Source organism: Myotis yumanensis, unplaced genomic scaffold, assembly GCF_028538775.1.
Source record: "Myotis yumanensis isolate MYYU_CA2020_CCGP unplaced genomic scaffold, mMyoYum1.0.hap1 SCAF_7, whole genome shotgun sequence".
In the NCBI taxonomy this organism is placed as follows: domain Eukaryota; kingdom Metazoa; phylum Chordata; class Mammalia; order Chiroptera; family Vespertilionidae; genus Myotis; species Myotis yumanensis.
This window is the reverse complement of record NW_027223758.1, coordinates 42,587,227-42,607,730: the sequence shown is the minus strand read 5'-3', so window position 1 is coordinate 42,607,730 and position 20,504 is coordinate 42,587,227. Positions and strand designations below refer to the sequence as shown.

At 41.7% G+C, this 20,504-nt stretch overlaps 1 protein-coding gene across 1 annotated transcript; it reads right to left on the bottom strand.

Moving 5' to 3' along the window:
- Positions 1 to 296: 296 nt before the first annotated feature.
- SEC11C (SEC11 homolog C, signal peptidase complex subunit) lies at positions 297 to 19,791 on the bottom strand. The gene is made up of 6 exons (XM_070420387.1): positions 19,619 to 19,791; positions 8,870 to 8,979; positions 4,683 to 4,832; positions 2,739 to 2,858; positions 1,086 to 1,143; positions 297 to 499 (listed from the first exon to the last, which is right to left on the bottom strand). Exons 1-6 carry the CDS (start codon positions 19,703 to 19,705, stop codon positions 446 to 448), a joined length of 579 nt encoding a protein of 192 aa, XP_070276488.1. The 5' UTR covers positions 19,706 to 19,791; the 3' UTR covers positions 297 to 445.
- Between the last annotated feature and the right edge of the window lie 713 nt (positions 19,792 to 20,504).

The window sequence follows — 20,504 nt, the reverse complement described above, 5'->3', positions numbered from 1 at the left end:
TATGCCTTTCTTTCTAAAAACAGTTTCAGGCTTTACGAATGACCAGATTCCATTTTAATAAATATGAAGCCATCTGTTTTCAGGGGTCTGCTCATTTCCCCCTGAACGCAAAGACTTTCATTTTTGAAACTTGGACATGACGACTGTTACGTGGGCCATGCCCTGCCCCTTGCAGGCCCAGAAGTGGCCGCCTGATTCCTGGAGTGACGCAGCCCCCGCCCTCGGATCAGAACAACAGCCACAAGGGGCAGGTACATTGAGCAGATTCAAATCAGAGCCCACAGAAGAAAACAATCTTTACTGATGAATCATTTATTTGGACAAGACACAAACGCCTCCGCATTGTTTCCCTTGTATACAGAAAGTGGAACATTTCAAATATATTAGTTTTTCTCTTTTTCAATAGAATTCATTTCATTCTTCGTCCCAGGAACTGCTTCTCACTTTAGGATTCACGTTTTAGTAACACATATGCGCCCATTACAGCCAAAAGAGCATACTGTAAAGGAAAGAGAATGGAAAATTACTGCGAGGGCTACAGATACATTTGGGTTGCAAATGTGTTCAGATGAAGTCTGTTCAATACTGGACTGAGGACGGAATCAAAAGGTGACCTCTCTCCTCTTGTTCTCCACATTAGCTGTCAATGCCACACTGTGGTTAAAAACCCAAAAATCTATTGAAGGACTAAGGCTCAAACCCCAGCACACACAGCTAATGCACTGCTTATCCTACGTAGGTTTCCTATTGTTCTTCAAGTGGTTTTTTAAAAATATAGACACCATTTTCACTGACGCTGGGAAATTAGCATTACTGAGTTTATTCTACTACTTTCTTTAAATATTTCCATAATAAAAAGCAACAAACATATAGGTGCCATATTAGAACACATTATGAACATAAAAGATAAAAGTAGCTATTTTAAATCTACAATTGAAATGATTATGTTCCTTTGTAGTTAACACCAAATACTCTGTAGAAAACATAACTAGCAAAACGTTTTAAACAAACTGAATCTTTATAGCTGCACATGTAAAAAGCTCCAATTTTATTTTTTAAATACAGACACACATAGAAATTCCTACCTTGAATTTTGGATAGTCGTTCATTATTATGGTGACCATACCAACATATGGTAAAAACCTAAATTGTGAGATAAAAAGTCAGAGATAGGAAAATTGTTTGTAATATGAAAGTAACCTTTGAAAACACCATAAGCCAGCCTCAGGAAGCAAGTCCTGCTTGGGAATGGCATGATTGGGGCTGTCAGAGCAACGGTATCTCCTGTCCCAAAGGCTTTCTCAGTAAAAAGCGCCAGAACTGACAGCCAGGACAATTTTGAATCAGGCTCTGGATTTTGGCCGGAGATGCTACTCACCTCCACTAGCAGCATTCACCACAACATAATTAAAATAAATAGCCGAGCCACTTGTACAAATGGAACGGGCAACTTTCATCAGCCTAGTGTTCATCTTTTCTCACCGCAGTAAGATTCAGATCCCACTCTAAGAACTGCTGTTAGAGAAAGCGTTTAAAGTACATGGATAATTAGTTTCATCGAGAATCGTCATCGTTTTCATTTCACAGTGCTTTTCAGATGTAACAAACAAGTGTACTGGGCAGTGAATACAAATCTACATGAATCTCACAACTATGATCTATGGTCCCAGAGAGAGAAGGCGGGGAGCACAGGCTGGCGAACGATCACGCTGACAAAATTAATGCCATTAACGGGAAGCAAGGCAACGCACCCTTAGTCCCCTCCAGTCCCTTTCAATCGGTGGCTTGCAGCTCCCACTTATACAAAATCTATACCAGAGTTTCTAAAAATACAGGACTGACCAACTGGAAGTCTCATCTCCTGCAGACATTCGTGTGGAAATGCAATAGAGTAAAAATGGTTAAAAGGTGAGCAGAGAGAGAAAGGGGGTAGAAAGAGGCTCTAAACTATAATTTGATGAATAAAGCTGAATCTTAGAAAATGGGAACCAGTGGTCTCCAGCCTCACACAGCTGGTGGGATTTAGATAAGATTTTAAAAAGGCATTTCTAACAAGGGTTGACATAAAAGGGTCACCAAAAGACAGGAGGTTGTCCTTTTTTCTTTTTCTAATAAGAGGATACACTGTCTGGGGTCAATCAGAAGCAGAACTCATTGCTGAAACAATTATTCCAAGATGACTATTAAAAGATTTATCACATAACTGTTTTTAATAGTGAAAAACAGGAAATCACCTGAATATCCACCAAAAGAGGATTAGTTAAATAAGTGGCGATTCTGTAGCCATTTAAAAAGATGTAGATTTGACACTGAAAGCTAATTCCAACTTCCTGTTGGGTTAAAAATAAATTAAACTCTTCTATGTAAAATTATATATTACATATGCATGCACATCTGCATAGGGACAGGAAGTATCTAGAATATTCACCAAGTGTTAAACAGTGGTTATCTCTGAGCGGATCTCTTGTAACTGTTATTTAAGACCAACGAATAACTACTCTCTCGGTGAGGAATTATTTCAAAACAGAATCAAACCCATGACATAGATAACATACTTGCACTCAGCTTTGACGTTGGGTCCTGGGTCAGTCCTGAGTTTTACTTCGTTATCACCATACAAACCAGAACTCTGACAGCTCTCCACACATGTACTACTTACAATGAATGATCCTATTATCTCAGACAGTTAGCTTCTCTGGTTTCTGAATCTTCTATACAACTTAAAAGGTAATCCTCACCCTCTGGCTCTTCCCACCACATCCTTCTTTTCCAGCCAGTTCTGGCCTTCTTTGTACAAGCCTCTGTCATCAACTTCATTATTATCTCCTTTAGTCAGAAATTTGATGTCTCCATTATCTCTGGAAAGAAAAACAATGTCCTTTCAAAAATTATTTCCAGCACAGCAGCATTAGCAAAAATTAGTTTATCCAACACTGTACAGCCAGATATGGGCATTTAGAAAGCAGTCTAAGATAACCTGATCTTTCTTGTTCTAAGATGATTGCTTACAGATAACCATTCAACTAAAGCACAAATCTAATGACAATTTTATAGACTTAATTCTAAACACTCAGGTTACCTTGACAACTGCAAAGCACAAAAGCACGAGTAAGGCCGTGATGAGCTTCCAGCAACTGTTTTCACGTGGATTATATTCTTCACTCTAGACATTAACTTGATCTGAGTACGGATCTGAGCACAAACTAAGTCAAATGCAAGGGTTCCTTTCCCTCTACTTACTTTTTCTTGCCAAATGCATAATGTGTTAATGCATTAGTTCCTTCACCACTGAGCAGAGTGGTGTAAAATCCAGTTTGCAAAAAAACAGGAATCACAAATGGCATAAAACCAGCATTAAAGAGACACAAGGGATTCATTTAAAACATCTAAACTGGTGCTTACATTGCCTTGACACTCAAAACACAATATTACAGCATTGTAGAGCTATAAAGAGTCTTCTTTCAATGGACAAGTGAAAAAAATGCACTATTATAATTTGATAAAAGCTTAAAAGCCCACAAAGATTTGAAACCACACCAAAAGGAGCAAGCTGATTTGCAGCCATGGTCATAAAGGAAATCAAGAGGATAAAAATCCGGGCGGTCTCTCACAAGTCATGCAAATTATCGCAAGTCATCGTTATCTCCTCCACTTTGAACAGTTTCTCATCTTGTTTTAAATCTGATGAGAATACTGTCACGTTATGACTGAGCGTATTTCCTCATCAGTAGGTTAACAAGTAGACATCAAGTAACATTCGTGTATTAACACAGACTTGAAACAGGGTCATTCTAATGTTTAGAGTGAAATGGAGTGAATATTTTTAAGTATCAACATCTTTAGGGAACCTGGAAGCAGTGAATGGAATGGGCTTATAAATACCAGAAATGTACAAATAGTTATGGTGCATGCACATACACCCTGGATGAGTAACATGCCATCAAAAACACAAATACACAAACCTAAATTTAATCCCATAACTCATGCAGGTAAAAATGCCACACTAAGCCTACACAGGGTAAATGAATAAAGCATATAAAATGTAACATTTTCAAAAATCATGTGACAGTAGTACCTCATGGAAACTTAATGTATTTGAGCTAGAAGTCATTATTTTTGGTTCTCAAAGTGTCTTAATAAGTAATCACTGGCATTTAAAGGAAAGGAAAGGCCATTTGGGGGAATGGGGGGAGAATTAATGCAGGATATTCAAGGATGGAATCATGGGATAAGTTGGGGAAAGAAATTTTTATCCATCCTAGGCTAATATTACTGTTGAGAATGCCACTTGGTCCAAAGTGACATAAAATGGAAAACGGTAGCTTTCTGTATTTCAGAAACGAATTCTCATATCAAAATAATCCTCAATTACAATGGAATTTGATTTTCTTTGGGAGTCCTTCAAATAACTAATATTATGCCGCCATACATTCCATCTCACTACGTTCAGGTCTTTAATGAATGTCAGTTCTATAGTTCTCATAATCACCTTGGGAGTTACTGTGGGTAAAGTATATCATTCCCATCTTACAGACTGAGCTACGTAGCAGGTCCAAAGTCACCAACTAGTAAATGGCAAAACTAGGAACATAATTCAGTGCTTTTTTACTTTTTAATCCACCATGAACACAGTCTACCAAAAATTTACAAAACAACACCGAAAAGAAGAAAAGCCTCTTTACTTTTCGTGAACTTTGATTACTCTGTGAACTATTGGAATGTCTCGTCCTTCGACCTTAAAAACCACGATTTCACCAGCTCTAATAGGGTCTTCCCGGAAGTTTGTCAGGAACAGAAGGTCACCCCTGTGAAAGGCTGGCTCCATGCTGCCACTAGAAAGAAACACAAAAGCACATCCAAATTACCCTGAGGTCACAGGTGAACATTTCAATTCACAATAAATATAATGATAAGCATATGAGTTAGAGTTTCAACTTTTATCAATAGTCCAATAGGCCTATGAGCTATGAAACAAGCCATAGTGTTTCCTTCTGACTGTGCAAGGTGATAACATTAAGTGAAAAGGAGATGATTTCTTCTTAGACTTAAGTCTGAGAAGGGCCAATATTTAGCCTTTAAGAAACCCACATCTATAAACACATTACTATTTTCATTCAGAATTGCAGACTGCAAGCTGGTTAACACTCGAGGACAGTTCTTCCATTGCATGGTGTATCCCCAGCACCTAGGACACGACATACTTGTTCAAGGAATGAGAAACAAAGAATGCACTTAGGAGGATGAGCTGTCTGCCAGCCAAGCTGAGGGTTGGAACAAAATTCAAACCCGAGTCTTTTGACTCCTGCAATGCCATCCTTTTGACCATATTCTAGAGAAAGCCCAATTCTAACCAATGTTTTTGATGTGGAGGTCAATAAATAATCCCACATGATACCAGTTTAAACCCATGCCAAAAATCTTCACTGGATTCAAAGTCAATTGTAATCTAGTGGAAGCTGAAATTATCAAAATAGAATTCATTTTATATACGCTCATGCTTTGTTTAATGCACAAGAGAATAAATAAGACTTAGACATATGGCTATATAGGTGTCATACAAGCAATGCTGACTGAGGACTGGAAAGAGAATGAACCACATTCGTGAAGAAATAAGCTTTAAACGAAAACGTGGAGTCACAATGGAAGCAGCTTGAGAAGTTGGCTCCCATCCCTCCCAGCCCAGCACACCTTCAACTTGTCAGCACCCACAGAACACGGCAAGGAGAAGCGCCGTGGAGACTGGCCTGGCACTAAGTTCCTGCTGATGTGCTTATTTTTAAGTGAAACCAGTGATACTCAGTTTGGTAATAGATCCAGCACTCAAAAATAGGAGATCTGACAAAAAAGGTAGAAAGAGCTAGAAATGAGTTAAAACAAATTCAAGTGTTTTTTGTGTTGTTTTTTTAATCTCCCAACTTGGAAGTTTATTTTGTCGTCTTCTGAAAATAAAACAATTGGTTCAGGGCTTTGTCTCCTTTTAAAGAATGGTGACTAAAATGCTTAAGATAATTTCCTCATCTACTGCTTCATCTTTCCTCTTTCAGCAAAACTGCTGAAGACACACAATGGGAAGATGTTTTTAGAAAGCCACCTCGGTCTCCACTAGCAATTAGGAACTGCAGCTAGAAAGACAGCTCCTCGATGGGTCTCAGAGGCGGGCGAGTGCCCTGGAGTCTGGCATCCAGAGCCACTGTCGTGTCCCATGAGGAAACCAGTTCTTTGAAACGTCTTACTAATATCAACTTATACTTGCTTTCCCCATGGGTCAGGCATTCCCCCAAGGTCATGTTCCCCAAGGTCACACACCTCTCATGATGTCAATAGTTTATGTTGACAAACCAAATTGCTTTAGAATTGTAAAGGATTCTTTTTTAAAAGTCTCTACACACTGCAATTTCACAATTTCTGAATGCATGCGTGCGTGCGTGCGTGCGTGTGTGTGTGTGATTTAAGAAGAAGCAGAACATCTCAGATCTAGTCTTGGCTCTGCCAAAGTGACTATGAGATGCAAGTGCCCTGGCGTCGCTGGGCCTCAGGTTCCCTATCTGTTACATGAGAGGGTGCCGGAGGCCGGTCCATCCTTGCTGCTTGACGCAGTCGCTGCAGGAAAGAGGCATCTGCACAGCATGTGTTTCAGTGGACCTGGCGTATGTAGCATACTGTTTTTAATATGTTTGCTCCCTTTAGCGCCATGTGTTTTAACCAAGGTCACCTCTCCGAGAAAGGTTGTTTCCCCAGGTGGGGATCTTTCCCTGAGGTTAGGGAGGGGATACAACCCCTTAATTAAGTGCCAGGCGGGTAGTTAAGCTACATGGTCTTTACTCCCTGGAATGGAGATGAGAAACACCTTAACCCTTGTAATAGAAATTGACGGGATTGGAATCGGCTGGTATAAATACGGATGTAATAAGACAATAAACGTCAGATCCTCATCAGTTCCTGACCAGAACTCCAACCAGAACTTTGGCTGGAGATCCTGGCTATAGGTCCTGACTAGGCTGCTGACCAACTGAAGGCTGTCTTCGTGTCATTCCTTCTTCGCCGACTCGGTCCACACCTTTGGGGACCCCTGGACCTGCTGGGATTGGACCCCAGCAAGAGGGCCCATTAAATTTGAGGTTTTTAGTCAGAGAAAGACAAGCACCATATGATTTCACTTACATGTAGAATCTAATGAACAAAATAAACTAACAAGCAAAACAGAAACAGACTCATAGATACAGAGATCAGACTGACAGCTGTGAGTAGGAAGGCGGCTGGGGGCTGGATGAAAAAGATGAAGGGATTAAACAAGAAAAAACAACAACTCATAGACATAACAGTATGGTGATTACCAGAGGGAAGGGGGGTGGGGAGAGGTCAGAGAGGGTAAAGGGTCTGGCATTAAAGGGTACAGGGGGAATAAATGGTGATGGAAGAAGACTTGACTTGGGGTGGTGAACACACAATATAATATGATGTCGTATAGAATTATACTCCTAAAACCTATATAATTTTATTAACCAATGTCACCCCAATAAATTCAATAAAAAATAGAAATTAAAAAAATAAAAATAAATTAGAGGTTTTTAATTTCTTCTTTTTTTCAAAAGCCATTTAATCCATCCTTCCAATGAAATCTTCCTAGGAAGCCTAACATATGATACATGAAGTGAAACTGTCATAACTGAAGCAAGGCTGGGGGGTCTGAAATCTATGAGCTTGGGCCCCATTCCCTCCTAAGGGGCCTCATTCCCACCCACATAAGTAAGGCTTCATGATCTAAGGCACAAGTACAGAGAGCATCTTGAAGCATCTAAGGCAGTGGTTCTCAACCTTCTGGCCCTTTAAATACAGTTCCTCATGTTGTGACCCAACCATAAAATTATTTTCGTTGCTACTTCATAACTGTAATGTTGCTACTGTTATGAATCGTAATGTAAATATCTGATATGCAGGATGGTCTCAGGCGACCCCTGTGAAAGGGTCGTTCGACCACCAAAGGGGTCGCGACCCATAGGTTGAGAACCGCTGATCTAAGGGCTCCCAAACATGGCTATTCTATTTCAAACTGATTGCTAAGTTTTCCCCTTGGATGACTTTGTGGCTACATGACATTAACTAAAGTATCGACTCTTCTAAAATAAACAGGCTATGCTGTATGAGAGTAATAGTCTGATAAGAGAGTAGCTACCTACCCAATACTGCAGGGGAAGCTTAAAAACATACTCAAGCCCTAGCCAGTTTGGCTCAGTGGATAGAGCATCGGCATGTGGACCAAAGGGTCCTAGGTTCAATTCTGGTCAAGGGCACATACCTTGGTTGCAGGCTCCTCCCCAGCCCAGGCCCTAATCGGGGTATGTGCAGGAGGCAATCAATCAGTGTGTTTCTCTCACATCAATGTTTCTCTCTGTCTTTCCCTCTCTCTTCCACTCTCTCTAAAAGAGCAATGGAAACATATCCTCAGGTGAGGATTAACAACAAACAACCAACAAAACCATACTCGATACTCTGCTAGGCACTGGGATGCCTGTTTGCTACAATCAAGTAACAGTTTTAAATCACCTCTGTTTAAAAATCAATTTGTACATAAATAATGCATTAATACCATTTTGTTAAACTGTCCTTTTACGTGGGTTAAAACATTAAAATACAAACGTGAATATTTTGCACAGGAGCATCAGCATCAACATGTAAAAACTCTAACATCTCTGTTGAAAAAAATAAGATTTCCAACAAAAGCCAGAAAAAATAAAATGTTCTCAAACAGATATCAACAAAGAAGACTTCTGTCCAATTACAGTACTGAGTCTGGGTTGTCAGGCAGGCTTGCCTGCAAGGTGACCCCGCTCCTGGGTCCAGGCAGCAGTGTACGGTCCATGGGACCTACCTCAGCACCACCACGATGGGGCTCTCGCTGCCAGTGAGGACGATCAAGCCCTTCCAGATCATGAGTGCAGAAGACACGATCATGGCGAAGTTCAAGACCTGGTAATACAGCTGGAAGGAAAAAGGCCGACCGGGTGTTAAAACCAAAGGCGGAGTGTGCTAACCCTGAGCTGCATGTGTGCTTGTGTAAAACCCCACATCTGTCCAGGGAATGAGCCTGCCATATACGTCTCTCCTTCAATGAGAGAAAAGGGAGAGGGACGCCAGAGCATTCCATGGACCTGCTTTGTTAAAGCCTCACTAAGACTGCACTTCTCCGGGATTTCCCAGCGCCTTCCGCACACTGCTGGGCGGACCTCCGCTGTAGGGCAAGCGCACAGGCCTGACCTGAGCACCTGGCACCCGCAGCGCAGATCACCTAGAGCAGTGATGGCGAACCTATGACACGCGTATCAGAGGTGACACTCGAACTCATTTTTTTGGTTGATTTTTCTTTGTTAAATGGCATTTAAAAATATAAAATAAATATCAAAAATATAAGTCTTTGTTTTACTATGGTTGCCAACATCAAAAAATTCCTATATGTGACACGGCACCAGCGTTAAGTTAGGGTTTTTTCAAAATGCTGACACGCCGGGCTCAAAAGGTTCGCCATCACTGACATAGAGCCACCTACCTCTTAGTCCACGGGCCGAAGAGGCCCCAAATGAGGCTTCGGGGCCCTACAGCACTTAGCAATGACACTCTTCGCTATCTGAAAGGCATGTTAAAAGTCAACAAAAAGTTTAAACAGCTGGATGCTTAGATTTTCAATAAATGGAAAGTCACATGAGTTAAATATCATTCTGAACTGACCTCGCCCCACCTGAGACCACTGAGTTAAGACCCATAGGGCTTGTCTTTGTCCCTCCCTGTCCCTCACATGCTGAAGCACAAGGCTCCTCCTTGCTGACCAATGCCTGCCACACCACCAATCCCTGGGGACTGAGGGGAAACACAGCACCCGCCCACAGCACAAACCCCTGAGCAGCTGTGGCTGCACTGTTGGTCCAGATGCCCACCGTCCTCCAAGAGACTAAGGGGACAAAAGCCACCTGCCTAGTCTACTGGAAATGTAAGCCCTCGGGGCACCTGCCCTACTGTCCTCTGGATGGCTCCTTACTCAGGTACCTGCCTCAGTCTCCTTCACAATCCCTGTGGCTGCCCGGGGTGATCTGCGGAGCCCTGTGGCTGGCCCACCCAACACTCTAGTGCAGTGATGGCGAACCTATGACACGCGTGTCAGAAGTGACACGCGAACTCATTTTTTTGGTTGATTTTTCTTTGTTAAATGGCATTTAAATATATAAAATAAATATGTCTTTGTTTTACTATGGTTGCAACTATCAAAAAATTTCTATATGTGACATGGCACTAGAGTTCAGTTAGGGTTTTTCAAAATGCTGACACGCCGAGCTCAAAAGGTTCTCCATCACTGCTCTAGTGTCTCAATTCCTCCAAGTCTCCAACAACCTTCTCCCTCTACCTGAGCCATCCACTCTCAGCCACATACCTGGGACTGTAACTGCTTGATCTCCAAGTCTCTAACCCCCTCTACCTGGCCGCATGTGCCTGTCTCCTGGCCTATGTGCTCACCTACACGGTTCTTGTTCTTCCCCGACCTCCACCCTTAACGGTGTCTCCATCGTCAGCATGCAGTCCCTCAAAGCCCAGAAGGCACATCCTCCACTAGGCCTGGAAGCCTTACTCCAGGACCCTCCCAAGAATAAACTTCCAGACCCCCTCCCGGGAGAGGAAATCCTCTGAGGGCTGTGGCGGGGACAGCTGGGGATCTGGTTCTCAGCTCTTTCACCCCCACTTCCCCTTCACCCCCAGTTCCAGAGACACAGGAACGGCCAATTTGTGAGTCTGAGGATTCTGCAGCACAAACAGTGAAGTTTTCCCTCGGTTTCCCCCACTGCTGGCTTAGGATTTTGCCTTTTTCTACTGTCAGCACTCTTTCATCTGTTTTCTAGTTTTTATTTTTTGATTGATCTTGTTCCCTTTCCTGTCTTGGAGCAAAAAAAGAAGTAAAGGCTTAAAACTATTAATTTTCCAGAGAAGAATTGCAAGTAGTGAATAAACATTTAAAATGCTTAAACCAAATCCTGCCTTCACCCTCCTGGCCCCACTTTTTTTGCCTAGCAAATTGTAAGGTTTGGGGTTTTTAAAATACTAATAATCAGTTCTTGGCAAAGGCACATTTGGGATGCAAGGTGACATAATCATCCAGAAAGCTATTTAGTATCAAGAGGTTGTTACTCTTGGCCCAGTAATTCTACTTCTCAGAATCCAATCTAAGATAAAGGCAGATAAGGGGTTATGACCCAATATATTTATCACAGTCTTATTTCTAACAACAGAGAAAATGTAACAACAGCAATAATAGAGAAATGATTGCATAAATAATGGCAAGTTACTGCACTGTTTAAAACAATGCAAAAAATACATTCAGTGACATGAAAACACTTAAGATATATTAAGTGGCCCAGCTGGCATGGCTCAGTTATTGAGCGTCAACCCATGAACCAGGAAGTCACATGCCCGGGTTGAGGGCTGGATCCCCAGTCGGGGGTGTGCAGGAGGCAACTGATCAATGATTCTCATCATTGATGTTTCTATCTCTCTCCCTCTCCCTGCCTCTCTGAAATCAATAAAAGAATATATTTTTAAAAAGATATGTTAAGTACACAAGCCCAGAGAGTCCCAAACAAGGTGAACCCGAAAAGACCCACACCAAGACACATCATAATTACCATGGCAAACGTTCAGGATAAAGAGAGAATCTTACAGGCTGCAAGAGAGAGACGGAAAGTAACATACAAGGGATCTCCCATTAGATTATCAAATGATTTCTCAACAGAAACACATCAGGCCAGAAAAGAATGGACGGAAATCTACAAAGTGATGCAAAGCAAAGGACTGAATCCAAGAATACTCTATCCAGCAAGGCTATCATTCAAAATTGAAGGGGAAATAAGAAGCTTCACAGACAAAAAAGGGCTAAGGGAGTTTATCACCACCAAGCCAGCCATGCAAGAAATGCTAAAGGGACTGGTGTAAAAAGAAGAAATATCAAGCTCAGAAAGAAAACAGCCACACACACACACACAAAAAGAAATGGCTACAAACAAATACCTTTCAATAATAACTTTAAATGTAAATGGACTAAATGCTCCAACCAAAAGACATCGAGTGGCTGAATGGATAAAAAAACATGACCCATACATCTGCTGTCTACAAGAGACCCACCTCATTAGAAGGGACTCACACAGACTGAAAGTGAAGGGATGGAAAAATATCTTTCACGCAAATGGAAAGGAAAAGAAAGCTGGGGTAGCAATACTTATATCTGACAAAGTACATCTCAAAGTGAAGGCCATAACCAGAGATAAGGAAGGCCACTTCATAATACTAAAGGGATCAATACAACAAGAAGATATAACCCTGGTAAACATATATGCACCCAATGCACGAGCACCCACATACATAAGAAAACTTCTGGAAGATATCAGGGGAGAGATCGACAACAATACAATCATAGTAGGGGACTTTAATACACCACTGACATCACTGGATAAATCCGCTAGACAAAAACTCAGCAAAGAAACAGCAATCCTAAATGACTCACTAGATCAGATGGACTTAATTGACATCTTCAGAACACTTCACCCCACAGCTGCGGAATATACATTCCTCTCAGGTGCTCATGGGACATATTCAAAAATAGACCACATATTGGGTCACAAGCAAAGTCTCCACAAATTCAAGAAGATTGAAATCATAAAAAGCTTCTTCGCAGACCACGATGGCATAATGTTAGAAATAAACTACAATAAAAACAACCCAAAATACTCAAACACTTGGAAGCTGAATAGCATGTTATTAAATATTGATTGGGTTACCGATGACATCAAAGAAGAAATTAAAAACATCCTGGACACTAATGACAATGAAAACACAACAATCCAAAACCTCTGGGACACAATGAAAGCAGTCCTGAGAGGGAAGTTTATAGCTCTACAGGCCTATCTCAAAAAACAAGAAAAAATGGTAGTCAATCATCTAACTCTACAACTCAAAGAATTAGAAAGAGAGCAACAAGAAAACCCCAGAGTGAGCAGAAGGAAGGAGATAATAAAGATTAGAGCAGAAATCAATGAAATAGAGACCAAAAAAACAATACAGAAAATCAATGAAACCAAGAGCTGGTTCTTTGAAAGGATAAACAAGATTGACAAACCCCTAGCCAGGCTCACCAAGAAGCAAAGAGAGAGGTCCCAAATAAACCAAATCAGAAATGATAGAGGCGAAATAACAACAGACCCCACAGAAATACAAATGATTGTTAAACAATACTACGAGCAACTCTACTCCAACAAACTGGACAACCTGGAGGAAATGGACAAATTCCTAGAAAAATACAACATTCCAAAACTCAATCAGGAAGAATCTAAAAACCTCAATAGGCCAATAACTATGGAAGAAATTGAAGCAGTCATCAGAAAGCTTCCAGCAAACAAAAGCCCAGGGCCAGACGGCTTCACAGGGGAGTTCTACCAAACATTCAAGGAAGAACTAAAACCTACCCTCCTCAGACTACTACAAAAAATTCAAGAGGAAGGAACGCTTCCAAGCTCATTCTATGAAGCCAGCATCACCCTAATACCAAAACCAGGTAAAGACATCACAATGAAAGAGAATTACAGGCCAATATCCCTCATGAACATAGATGCCAAAATCCTCAACAAAATCTTAGCAAATCGGATCCAGCAGTACATCAGAAGGATCATACACCATGACCAAGTAGGATTCATCCCAGAGATGCAAGGATGGTACAACATCCGTAAATCAATAAATGTGATACATCACATAAACAAATTGAAAGAAAAAAACCACATGGTCATATCAATTGATGCAGAAAAAGCATTCGACAAAATCCAACACCCATTTTTGATAAAAACTCTCAGAAAGGTGGGAATAGAAGGATCATACCTCAACATAATAAAAGCCATATATGACAGGCCCACTGCCAACATCATACTCAATGGACAAAAACTAACACCATTTCCCCTAAGAACAGGAACAAGACAGGGATGCCCACTCTCACCACTCCTGTTCAACATAGTACTGGAAGTATTAGCCATTGCAATTAGGCAAGAAGAAGGAATAAAAGGCATCCAAATTGGAAAAGAGGAAGTAAAACTGTCCTTATTTGCAGATGACATGATATTATACATACAAAACCCTAGAGACTCCATCAAAAAGCTACTAGACTTAATACATGAATTTGGCAATGTAGCAGGATACAAAATTAACCCCAAGAAATCTGAGGCATTTCTATACACCAACAGTGAACTTTCAGAAAGGGAGATCAGAAAAACAATCCCATTTACCATCGCACCAAAAAAATTAAGATACCTAGGAATAAACTTAACTAGAGAGGTTAAAGACCTCTACTCAGAAAACTACAGGACGTTGAAAAAAGAGATAGAGGAAGACATAAACAGATGGAAGAACATACCATGTTCTTGGATTGGTAGAATCAACATCATTAAAATGTCCATACTACCCAAAGCAATCTATACATTCAACGCACTTCCCATTAAAATACCAATGGCCTTCTTCAAAGATCTAGAACGAACTCTCCAAAAATTCATCTGGAATAAAAAAAGACCCCGAATAGCTGCAACGATCCTGAGAAAGAACAAAGTAGGTGGGATCTCAATGCCAGATATCAAGCTGTATTACAAAGCCACTGTTCTCAAAACTGCCTGGTACTGGCACAAGAACAGACATATAGATCAGTGGAATAGAATAGAGAGTCCAGAAATTAGCCCGAACCAATATGCTCAATTAATTTTTGACAAAGGAGGCATGAACATACAATGGAGCCAAGATAGTCTCTTCAATAAATGGTGTTGGGAAAATTGGACAGACATATGCAAGAAAATGAAACTAGACCACCAACTTACACCATACACAAGAATAAACTCAAAATGGATAAAGGACTTAAATGTACGACAGGAAACCATAAAAATTCTAGAAGAATACAAAGGCAACAAAATCTCAGACATATGCCAAAACAATTTCTTCACTGATACAGCTCCTAGGGCAGTTGAAACTAAAGAGAAACTGAACAAATGGGACTACATCAAAATAAAAAGCTTCTGCACAGCAAAAGAAACCATCAACAAAACAACAAGAAAACCCACCTCGTGGGAAAACATATTTGCCAACGTCATATCGGATAAGGGCTTAATCTCCAAAATTTATAGGGAACTCATAAAACTTAACAAAAAGAAGATAAACAATCCAATCAAAAAATGGGCAAAGGATCTAAATAGACACCTTTCAAAAGAGGACATTCAGAAAGCCAAGAGACATATGAAAACATGCTCAAAGTCACTAATCATCCGAGAGATGCAAATCAAAACAACAATGAGGTACCATCTCACACCTGTCAGAATGGCCATCATCAACAAATCAACAAACGACAAGTGCTGGAGAGGATGTGGAGAAAAAGGAACACTTGTGCACTGCTGGTGGGAATGCAGACTGGTGCAGCCACTATGGAAGGCAGTATGGAGGTTCCTCAAAAAATTGGAAATGGAACTCCCATTTGACCCTGTGATCCCACTACTAGGAATATATCCCAAGAAACCAGAAACACCTATCAGAAAGGATATATGCACCCAGATGTTCATAGCAGCACAATTCACCATAGCTAAGATCTGGAAACAGCCTAAGTGCCCATCAGTAGATGAATGGATTAGAAAACTGTGGTACATCTACACGATGGAATACTATGCTGCTGTTAAAAAGAAGGAACTCCTACCATTTGCAACATCATGGATGGAACTGGAGAGCATTATGCTAAGTGAAACAAGCCAGTCAATGAAGGAAAAATACCACATGATCTCACTCATTCATGGATAATAAAGACCATTACAAACTTTTGAACAATAATAGATACAGAGGCAGAGCTGCCTCAAACTGATTGTCAAACTGCAGTGGGAAGGCCAGAGAGAGTTGGGGGGCAGGAGGGAGGGGAGTAAGAGATCAACCGAAGGACTTGTATGCATGCATATAAGCATAACTAATGGACATAAGACACTGGGGGGTAAGGGTGGGTAGTGGTTTGTCAAGGGCGGGGGGGGGGGAAAAAAGGATACTTATGTAATACCCTTTGTAATACTTTAAGAGGAAAATAAAAAAAATAAAAAAAAAATAAAAAAAAATAAAAAAAAAAAAAAAAAAAAAAGATATGTTAAGTGAAAAATGTAGGCTGCAGTAGGATCCCCACAAACTATAAAACAGTTTAGAAAATACACACAGGGAGATGCCCCCAAGATACTAACAGAGGCTACCTTAGCACAGTGGAATGATGAAGGACTCCATTTTCTCCTTCCAACTATTCTCTATGCTTTAAAATTCCTATGACGGGCATGGATTAATTCCAAAATGGGGCGGGGGGGGGGGGGGGCGAAGGAAGTGCAACGGACAGGATAGTAACTGCTATTAAAATAATCATTTTAAAGAGTGTGACAAACAGGAAAACATATTCTGATGTGATACAGAGCTCAAACCTGTCTCTTGCTAATATTACACCTATGAGGACTTATGTAATTCAAGGTAATTAGGAAGGATATGGCTGAAAATGGGGACATGAAAAGTGAATTAAAATAACTGAATATATTTTGATGTAATAAATAAAAGCAGGAAAATAAACGTAACTCAAAATTAAAGTCACACACCATTTTTTTTAACTCTTTGGCTATTGTGTCAATATCACATTATGAAATGATCCTTAAATTCCCAGGAGAGCAGAAGAGGAACCTGGAGTGCTAAGTGGAGACTGCTGAAGTATTGGGCAAAGTGTTGCTTCCCAAGTGAAACTGGTCTCCTCGCATCCATCTAAAGCAGAAGTTCCTCCCTGCAGTTCACCAAAAGCTTCTCCACCTGCTCCGTTGGAATTGAAGGATTTGATAAACAAACTTTGTTTCATGATGAATTACAGATCTGATTAGGAAAGCCCCAAGTCAGGGTTTTAAACAGAGATTGTCATTTTCAGAGAGGTTTTCAAACCACCAGGCTTCACCTTGAAGAAAGCACACTATAAAACCTTGTGATTTACCTAACAAAGGCTGGGCACTAAGAATATATTTTCCAGTATGATTTCCTGTGCTTGAAATATTCATCAAGGGGAAGTGAAATCAATTATTCAAAAAACTTCCTTTGAGCAAGATATCTATTTGCTAAAGAAAGGTGCAGTTATATAAAAACTTAATCAAGCTAATTGCAAAAGCACAAATCCCACTTCCAACACCCTGTCTTTAAGGAACCTACTAATCTGAGTCCAGGATTGAAATCCTGGAATCCAAAAACATAATTTTGATTGAACGATGACAAGCTGACTTGAACAAGGTGCCCTTGTTCATCTCTGCCTACCAACTTTGTATGCTTGGCACCTAATAACCCAGCAGAGTTTAGAAGCAAGCCCACACTCAGTCTTTTTCAACCAATGATAAAACAGCCAATGTCTGAGGGTTCTTGACAAACATTTGAGACTAGAAATTCTGGCTGGCAGAGCAGCAGAAATGCCAGTAGCTGTATTTCTTCCTCTCTTCCTCACTGCAGAAACAAAGAGTCCTTTTTTTTTTTTTTTTTTTTTTTTTTTTTTTTTTTTTTTTTTTTTGCATGTGGCTCTTGCCTTAATTAAGCATAAGCAGGGGCAGCAGAGAAAGGAGGTCCCACTGCCAGGACTGGTGGAGCATGCATGCCTGACAAGGTGTCACAGCTTGCTATTTTGGAGGGAAAAAGAAAGAAGTAGAAGGACAAAGCTTAAAAAAAAATACCAGAGGATTTGAGCTTCTTAATGTTAATTAAAAGATTAGCAAACATAGGCAATGCAACAGCTACTAATAGTTCTTATCACTGAGCATGGGAATATACCGATCCTTCAAAATGGCTTAGGGATTGATACGTTCAAGGCCTTCTCTGATAGTCTGCCATGATAATCATCTGTAATCATACCATTTTAGAGACATTTAAAAAACCTAGCCAATTAAGTCTAGATTTTTAAATAAAGCTCTATTTCCTGGAGGATTTTCTTGAGGACAGTATCAATGCTCAGGACAGTAGCTGTTGGTTTTTCAAGCTTGTGATAATCACTGCCACAATTCATCTTAATCACATACACTCCCAGGAGCTCATCAGCTATGCACACCTAGAAACAACCAGACTCTTAAACACAGTTCATGAAACTCAAGTCACCAAACTCCCACATGACGGCACTAGTCTGAAATTCCACTTGGGGGTGGGGTGGGGTGGGGAGGGAATTAACCACATGCCCAAAGGAATAAGTTGTACCCTGCCATGGGCACCACCTCACACCTCGATATAATAGGACAAATGAAACAGGATGTCATCAAAATCATGAGAATGAATACCATTTTCAAAGATAATCACAACTTCCCAGTAGGAAGGTTCCATTTTTCTTAGCATGCTTTATTATTAGTATCAATAGAATTAATTCATATCCATCATGGTATTAATATCCAGCAGTGGTTCTCAACCTTCTGGCCCTTTAAATACAGTTCCTCATGTTGTGACCCAACCATAAAATTATTTTCGTTGCTACTTCATAACTGTAATGTTGCTACTGTTATGAATCGTAATGTAAATATCTAATATGCAGGATGGTCTTAGGCGACCCCTGTGAAAGGGTCGTTCGACCGCCAAAGGGGTCACGACCCACAGGTTGAGAACCACTGCATCATGGTATTTGTGCCCTACAGATCCCAAATTCTCTAGAAGTTTAAGCAATCTCATTTTTCCTGGAGGAGAGAGCCTCATTTCCAGTCCCTGCTCCTCTTGGTTTATATGGAAGAGAAAGACCCAAAGACAGTGATCTAAGCCAAGAGCTAACGAAGGACAGAGCAAGAAGGAAGTTTTCCTCTGAGGGCACAGAAGAGAGAAATCAACCCCAGCTGCCCAAAGACCACACGCTAACTGCCTCCTATATTCAAGGTGCAGCCAGACCAGAGAATCTGAGAAAGAAGTTAAAGAAGCCTGGTACTACCATAATTTTGTAAGTTAATTATACTTCAATTAAAAAAACAAACAGAAAGAAGGAAGTTGGAGACTTCTGGAATCCCTTCCGAACACCGATTCAGTCCACAATGACTGAGCACCATCACTGAGCTCTCTGGGCACAAGGAGCTGTACTTAGTCCCGGTGCACGGCTGGGAAAACACTTCCCAGAATGGGAGGCACTCCTGCACAGTTCCCGCTGTCACAAAGTGATTTCCTTCCGCCTGCCTTTCTGCCCTGTCCAACGGCGGGCAGCATTCCTCTGGGCGTCAGGCCTCCGGAGACCCACAGAGAATCCGTTCCCCCTCCCATCGGGTGGCCCTTTAAATACCTGCAGACAGCTGTCACTCACAGCCAAGTCAACCCTCCCTGCTTTCTCAACCACATCTGACATCCATAAGACTAGATTTACACTTTCTTACCCTTCCTGACCACTCTCCCCCAATTGGGCTCTTGTCAGTGCAAGAAAGCACACACACGTGCCCACAGGTGGGTCGGTGCGGATTTGAACCCGGGGCCTAAGAGAGCTCGGCGCGGGAGTTGCAGCGCTGTCCTTGCTGTAGCCATACCCTGGATGCCCTGACTCCCGGGCGCGCCCCCCACGCGGGCCTCTTACCTGGCGCTTGTTCATCTTTCTCAAGTCCCCGAAGATGTCCAAGCCGGACGTGGGGAGCTGTGTCCCCACGACGCCCGCGCGCACCATGCTGGGGTCTCCGGGCCAAGGGGGGGCCCCGCGGGCTTGTGGAGTCCCTGACAGCTGTGGAGCACCCGCCGGGCCCCCGCCCACCAGCCCCGCGTCCTTGCAGGCCACGTGACCAGCATTCGCTCAGGAGTCTGGGAATCGTAGTCGCGCGAGTCTTGGCCTCCAGTGTACCAGGAAGGAACCGCGGGAAGAAAACTACCACTCCCAGAATTCTGCGGGGCGAGAGCTTCGTCCAGTGAAGACCCAGGGCTCGTAGGTAGGGCAGCGACGGGGCTTAGGAGCCTTGTCCGACCCTTCTGAGGGAACCTGGGGGAACGGGTGATCCTGCATTTCGTAGGGGTAACTCGGGGAAGTGACTACTCAAGATGAAACGGAATTCCCCAAGACTCTGGTCAGGCGCCAAGAGGACACCTAAAACTCCCTCCATTAACCTAGCCGTGTATCTTGGCCATTGGATGACTGCACGAGGAAGGCGGGGCTTCTACACTTACCGCGGGCTGTGATGACTCGGGGAGGAGCCTAAAGATGGGCCTGGTGGATGGGCGGGGCTTGGAAAAGGCGGGACTTTTGAAGCCTCTGAGTTTCACGCTCTGCAAGAGCAGTAAGATTTGAATATAAGGGAGCAGGAGGATACAAAGATGTAGCCTCTTAATCATAGCTGTGTCGCAACGGATGTTAATTGAATCAATAAACAACCAATTAATTTAATACACGAGGAAACAGAGGCCAAGGTTAAGTGGCAGAGTCTGGAATAAAATTCAAATTTTCAAATTTGTAAATCCTGAATTACTACAGTCCT